Source organism: Heterocephalus glaber, unplaced genomic scaffold, assembly GCF_053883595.1.
Source record: "Heterocephalus glaber isolate CG9 unplaced genomic scaffold, H.glaber_assembly_v1.0 deba00001773, whole genome shotgun sequence".
Taxonomy (NCBI): domain Eukaryota; kingdom Metazoa; phylum Chordata; class Mammalia; order Rodentia; family Bathyergidae; genus Heterocephalus; species Heterocephalus glaber.
In genome coordinates this window covers 12,344,947-12,351,237 of record NW_028258463.1, presented here as the reverse complement: position 1 = coordinate 12,351,237, position 6,291 = coordinate 12,344,947, and the positions used below count along the sequence as shown (strand labels likewise).

The window sequence follows — 6,291 nt, the reverse complement described above, 5'->3', positions numbered from 1 at the left end:
CCTTTTTTATTTTGGGACAGGGTCTTGCTAGTTTGCCCAGGTTGGGACCCTCCTGCCTCAGCCTCCTAGAGTGCTGGGATGACAGATGTGTGCCACCATGCCTGGCTCCTGTGCTGCTGTTTCTCTCCTCCCCACTCCACCTCTCCTCTCCCAGTGCCAGATGGGCCCCCCGTTTTCCCATCCTAGCACTCCCCCAGGGCGGCCTTCAGGAGGGGAAGTGGGGACGCAGCCATGGGTCTGAGCTCCAAGGTGGCCTCCGACAGGGAGCAGCCCCAGCCCTGCCCAGGCTTGGAGGGAGCAGAAGGAAGCTGCAAAGCTGGGTGGAAGCAGGATGGCAGGGAGCAAAGGCCCAGGCCTCCACCCAGTGCCACCTCCTCCCTGGAATCATTGGACCCTCTCGGCTCTGCCTCCCCGAGGCCCCGGTGCCCCTGCCACCCAGTGGTCAGGCATCCTCCAGGCCCAGCAGGAAGGGGACCTCAGCAGACAATGGCATTCACAGAAGGAGACAGAGGCATGTGGGCTCCTCGGAGCCTGGATGGGATCTTTAATCGGTGCCCAGCCCGATGACATCTGTACAGGACTCCAGCAGCACTGCGGCCCCACGCCTCCCAGGCACTGCCAGGCAGACTGGATGCAGACAGCTGGGAGCCAGGGTGGGTGGCACAGGAAGTCTATGTCCTCCCTGTCCCCACCATGGGCCAGACTCAGGGCTCTGCTAGGCTCCTGGTGGGGCAGTGCCCACTGGGGCTCAGTCCTGGGGTCCCCACTGCAGCCCATGCCCTACAGCCCCCCTGGTCCTAGGCCCATCTCCTCCACACTACCTCCTCAGAGGCCCCAGAATCCCAAGGCAACCGGGGAGCAGGAAACCCTGGTGGCGTGGTGTTCACTGTGGTCGGTCCCTGGGCAGCTACACCCCCAAGCCGGCTCCTCCCGGGGAGGGTGCAGGGACTTGGATGAGGGGAGGGACCCAGATAGGGGCAGCAAGGGGAACGGGTCTGGTGGCCGGGAGGCCTTCCCTGGACCCTAGGGTCATCCATGAGACCTGTCTGGGCCTCTCCCCCAGCCCAGCCACCTTTGTTCTTCTGACTAGAGTTCTCCCTGGGAGCCGGCCTGCCCTGAACACTGGACCCTGGGTCAGCTTGGAGTCACCCTTCTTGGATGGGAGGTGCCATTTTATTTGAGGGACCCCCCCAAACGCATGCACCCTGGCAGGGACGGCTGTCGGAATTGATGCACCCCTGGCGGGGCCTCTGGGCTGTGCGGGCCGAGGGCGGGCAGGAGTGGCACCAGCCCCCTGGGGCAGGGGTAGGCACCAAGCTGTGTTCCCAGTCAGGCCTGGGTGCCAGGTGAGTGGCCCAGGGTCAGGACCGGGCACCAGGCCCTCTTGTGAATGCCGCCCCCCCCGCCGCAGCGCCCGTTACATTCATCAGTTAAGATCAGTGAGAAAAAGGGAGGTGCCTCTCCCTGTCCAGAGCAGGGCCGTGGCGCGGTGGCAGAAGCTACATTCACACAGCAGGCGTGCGCAAGGCCGAAGCCGTAGGAGGTGGCCAGGAGTCCCCCAGGCCCGGCCACCACGGCAGGAGGACATCGCCATGCCGCTCTGCGCACCAGAGCAGAGGGGGACCTGGAAGACACGTGATGGCGCCACCCTGGTGGCGACGGTGGCGCCAGGTGTGGGGAGGGTGTCGCTTAGGCCCCTCCGGACCTGGAAGGAGAGAGGACATCAGGCAGGAGCCAGGAAGGGCCCAGGTAACTGCCGGCCACAAGTCACGGGCCTGGGGGTCAGACAGCGGTGAACAAGGACACAGCGACAGACAGATGGGGCGGAGGACGGGATGGGCACTGCAGGAGCAGGGCTTTGCTCCAGGCAGCAGAAGCGGGGACAGATGAGATGAAATGAGCCAAGAGGCTGCTGTCACACCGCCCCCTGCTGGGTCGGGTCGTACCTTCCTCGGCGGATGTTTCTGCCGGTGCCAGGAGAGGAAGCGGAGGGAGAGATCAAAGGAGGTGTCACCCTCCGTCCCCACTGCCGGAGGCCTGGGCCAGAGACCGCAGGGTCCCCGGGGCTGCACAACAGGGACGGATCCACCCAGGGGCTCTGCCACCCATGTGTTCACGCCCTCCCTGGGGTCCCGCTCTGCACAATGTGGGGTCAAACAGCTGCCCCCGTAGCCCAGGAAGGGACGTGGAGGTCCCACAGTGCAGCCCAGGAGGGGGACCCCAGTCTGGGCTGAGAGCCAAGGCTGTGAAGACAGGATCCCCGGGTTTCAGTGGAGGTGGCTCAGGGTTTTATTTATTTTTTTGGTACCGGGGATTGAACTCGGCTCCTTGCGCTTCCGAGGCAGGCAGCAAATCCACTGAGCTACATCCCCGGCCCGGCTCAGGGTTTTAATTGGTAGCACAAGGCCCCAAGGGCTGCCTGGACGGGGTCAGCTGGCCTCTCAGGGTCCCCAAAGCCCACAGCCTGGGTCTTGGTGTCCAGTGTGTCTCTTACTTGAAGCCCCAGCCTGTGCCACCCAGAACGATGGCTGCGACCAGGACGGCCCCAGCGATGGAGCCGATGATGATGTTGGTGCCACTGGGACCTGGGGAGGAGACAGCTTGCTGTCAGGGTCGGCCTGGGCCACAGTGGACGGCGCTGGCCAGTGCCCGACTCACCTTTGTACCGCTCCGTCTCCCCAGTGGGCGGGGATGTGGGCAGGGGGTTGTGGACACTGCAGTCCTTGCCGGTCCAGTCGGGCTGGCAGATGCACTTCCCCTCATTGCTGCAGACCTGGGGGCAATGGCAGTGAGGCTCTCTCAGGTCATGTGATTTAAAGACGAGGTCTCCCTATGCAGTCCAGGCTGGCCTTGAAGTCACAGCGATCCTCCTGCCTCAGCCTCCCGAGTGCTGGGATCGCAGTACCCTGCTCCCGGGTCCCCTCCACCAGCCCCTGCTCACCCCGTGGTGGGAGCAGACCCGGCGCTCCCCGCTGCCCGGGCAGGTGCTGAAGTTGAAAGCCGAGGCTGGCAGGCAGCGGTGGCCCAGGCACAGCATGTTGGGCCCGCAGGCCGTGCCGTCCTCCACGTAGCTCAGGTCCGAGCCGTCGGCCAGCTGCACGTGGCCGCCCCTAGGAAGGGACAGCGGCTGGGCCTCGAACCCGCGCCCCACCGCCCCTCTGCGCGCAGCCGGCCAGCCGCACCTGCAGTCCAGCTCCTTGCCCTGGTGGTAGAAGGTGACGCTGCTGATGTCGCCACCCAGGTCGCCCAGCCGAGGAGCCCCGGAGATGTTGACGCAGAGGAGGAAGCCGCACAGCACGTCCCTGCGGGGCAGCGGGATGTGAGCTGAGTGGGGCCTCTGCAGCCCCAGCCGCCGCCCGGCCGCCGCACTCACTGCTTGTTGCACTGCACCCAGCCGGAGCCCTTGCGGCCACAGTTCCCGCGCTCCGTGCCCTCCACGTTCAGCTTCTCGTAGCAGAAGCGATCGGCGGCCGCTGCGGGGAGATGGGAAGCCTCAGGGCTGCGCTCGCCCCGGCCGCTCGGTCCCAGCTCTTGGGGAGCCACTCACCACGGCCCCACAGGGCCTGGCACTGCCGGTCCCGGGTTCTGCAGCGGCCTCCGTAGCAGCGACCCTAGGGACGGGGTGGCGGTGAGCGTGGGTTCAGGGGCAGCACGGCCTGGGCTGGGGGCTGCGCCTACCTGCTCGCGGTCACAGGCGTAGCCGTCCAGCTTGTGCAGGTTCGGAGGACACTGCGGAGACAGGGGCCTGAGGGCTGCGCTAGGGACTCGAGCCCCAGCCCCCCTCAGTCTCCTGCACGCGGGAGGCTGCGCGCCTGGCGACGAGGACAGGGCAGGGGATCCTCGGGTCACGCGTGGGCACGGTGGCAGGCGGGACACCGGCCGGACATGACCGAGGAAGCGGCCGGGAGCGCAAGGAGCCCCTCCCAGGTGGGGAAACAGGCTGCCGGCGCCCACGGACCTGGCTCGAGTCCCCGGTGCAGGTCTCAGCGATGTCGCACTCATTCACCGCCTCGCGGCAGGAGACGCCCCGGGGCTCGTACTGCGAGAGGGCGGGCTCAGCGGACCAGGCTACGCTCAGGCCCACTCGTGGCCCCGCCCCACCCCGCTCATTGGCGCTTTCCTCGCGCGCGGCCCCGCCCACATAGTGCCCCGCCCCCGCACACCTTGCAGCGACGGCAGCACAGCCCGTCGCTGCACATGGCGTCGTGCGTCAGCGTGCACTTCTTGCAGCAGTTGCCGCCGGCCCGGCCGCACTCCTGAGGGTCACGAGGAGAGGGAGGGAGGGAGGGAGGGAGGCGCTGGGCTCGTCCTTCTCTGGGCCCGCCCTCGGGCACCCCCGCGGGGACACCGCGCCCCGACCCCGAGGCTCACCTGCACCGAGCCGCAGTCGCACTCCTCCCCCGCCTCCACGAAGCCGTTCCCGCACTCGGGCGGGTCCAGGAGCTGCGGGAACCGGCGGTGCGCCGACGGGGTCAGGCTGGGGGCGGGGCGGGGCGGGGCGGGGCGGGGCGGGGCGGGGCGGGGCTAGGGCTGGGTCCGGTACCTTGAGCGGCTTGTTGAAGAGGCAGCTTCCGCCGCCCTCCTGCAGGAACTGCGTGTACTCGTCGATGCTGCAGCGCGAGAACTTGCGGGGCAGGTAGAACCTGGGCGGGCGAGGGACCGGGCGGCTGGGCGCCCTCCGGCCGCCTCCCTCTGTCCCCGTCTGAGCGAGGGGCCGCCCCGTGGCCGACGTGGGCACTGCAGCCCCCCGCCCCACGGAGACGCCCGCGCCCCTGCTCACCCCGTGTCCTCCATAATGCAGCCCAGCCACACGTCGGGACACCTGCAGTCCCCCGCCGCGCTCCGGTGCCGGTTCCACATCATACCCAGGTTCTGGCCCAGCGTCTGTGCCAGCGTCACGGCCATGGCCCCCATATTGCCGTACTGGGGGAAGAGGGAGGCCAGGTGTCTGCACCCCAAGGCCCAGCCCAGCCCCCAGACCCCCTGCTCACCTCATTGACACCGCCTCCCCGGTTCAGCGAGCAGATGCCCCCCACGTAGGCCGCCCCGCTGCTGGAGCTCTGGAAGGTGCGGCCCCTGCGGGAGAGGCCATCAGCATGGGCCGGCCCTGCCCTGCCCTGCGATCAGCCTCCCGGGCTCTGTGAGCTCAAGTCTAGGTGCAAAGCCCAGGCCCCCAGGAAGGAAGCTGGGACGCTCTAAAGGGCAGGGGACACCACGGGGACTTGGACACCGGGCCCAGGCTCCCCAGCCAGGGCAGTGGGAAGCCCAGCCGGACACACGTGGCCAGGTGGCCAGTGAGAAGCAGGGTGCATGGGGCAGCACTCACGAGAAGAGGTGGGTAGCATCGCTGGGCTCGGGTAGACCCTCCTGCCGGTAGACCATGAGCCGGGCCAGGGTCTCCAGGAGGTCGTCCTGCACCTGGATCTTGTCCCCGTCGGCCCATGTTTCCATGGCGACCAGCACAATGCGGGTGTTGAGCTGCTCCTTGTAGATCTGGACCCAGAGAAGGGGGTGGTGGGAGTGGGAAGTGGGGTCCCGCCAGCCCCAGAGTGTGTGGCGGGGTGCGTGCTCACCACGTCTGCCAGGTTCACCACGGACTTGGCGAAGTTGCTGGTGAGGACCACCGACTGCCGCATCTGCTCAAACTGGGGGAGAAAGCGGGGCTCGCTCCTTGCAAGCCTCCCCCGGGCCACACCCAGGCCGGGCACCTACCAGCTGGTGGTCGTTGATCACGATGAGCTCCACGTATTTGGTCTCGCTGTGGACTGTGGGGTGGCCCCTGCGGACCTGGGGATGGGTGGGCCCTGGGAGTCAGTCCCTCCACACCCGACACCAGGTCAAGCTGAAGCTGCGGGCGGAATGCAGCCAGGGCAGCGCGGCCCCTGCAGAGTCTGCCCCTCCCAGTCCGGGGACCGCAGCCGCCCCGGTCGGAGGTGGCCCGGGGTCTCTGCAGCCCGAGGTCTGAGCGGGCCCCGTACCTGCCTTTTCCTTCTCAGCCTCGGCCGGCTCGGAGGGACGGAGCGGGCGGCAAACAGGCAGCCTGCGGGGACGCACGGGTGAGGGGGGCCCTCCAGGCCCTGCCCAACCCGACTTCCTGCCCTTACCTGGCTCCCTGCATCCGAGGGGGGCTGGGAGAAGAGGGGTCCGGTAGACGAGGTGGGGGAGAGGTCCCTGCAATGAGGGGAATGCGTTCTTGGGGCGGCCAGGCAGGTCTGACCGGGGTGACCCAGAACCGGGCAGGGCTCCGTGGGATCAGATCTCCCAGAGCCTCAGATTCCGGGTTCACCCTGA

General features: G+C 68.0%; 1 protein-coding gene across 11 annotated transcripts in view; it reads right to left on the bottom strand.

Moving 5' to 3' along the window:
• Positions 1-514: 514 nt before the first annotated feature.
• The window catches only part of Adam11 (ADAM metallopeptidase domain 11), a 43,375-nt gene continuing 37,598 nt past the window's right edge, over positions 515-6,291 (bottom strand). For 8 of the 11 annotated variants that reach the window (XM_087202483.1, XM_087202486.1, XM_087202484.1 and 5 more), the window contains 19 exons: positions 6,105-6,171; positions 5,979-6,040; positions 5,713-5,787; positions 5,574-5,645; positions 5,327-5,493; positions 4,992-5,076; positions 4,781-4,923; positions 4,544-4,643; positions 4,372-4,443; positions 4,164-4,256; positions 3,959-4,039; positions 3,679-3,729; positions 3,548-3,611; positions 3,374-3,473; positions 3,183-3,302; positions 2,942-3,110; positions 2,659-2,773; positions 2,495-2,585; positions 515-1,964 (listed from right to left, as the gene is read on the bottom strand). In XM_087202483.1, coding sequence (XP_087058609.1) covers positions 1,916-1,964; positions 2,495-2,585; positions 2,659-2,773; positions 2,942-3,110; positions 3,183-3,302; positions 3,374-3,473; positions 3,548-3,611; positions 3,679-3,729; positions 3,959-4,039; positions 4,164-4,256; positions 4,372-4,443; positions 4,544-4,643; positions 4,781-4,923; positions 4,992-5,076; positions 5,327-5,493; positions 5,574-5,645; positions 5,713-5,787; positions 5,979-6,040; positions 6,105-6,171 — 1,776 coding nt within the window. In that variant the 3' untranslated portion in view covers positions 515-1,915. Of the gene's footprint in view, positions 1,965-2,494; positions 2,586-2,658; positions 2,774-2,941; positions 3,111-3,182; positions 3,303-3,373; positions 3,474-3,547; positions 3,730-3,958; positions 4,040-4,163; positions 4,257-4,371; positions 4,444-4,543; positions 4,644-4,780; positions 4,924-4,991; positions 5,077-5,326; positions 5,494-5,573; positions 5,646-5,712; positions 5,788-5,978; positions 6,041-6,104; positions 6,172-6,291 lie in introns of all 11 variants that reach the window. The other 3 variants (XM_021240206.2, XR_015447800.1, XM_087202482.1) reach the window with 3 other exon arrangements.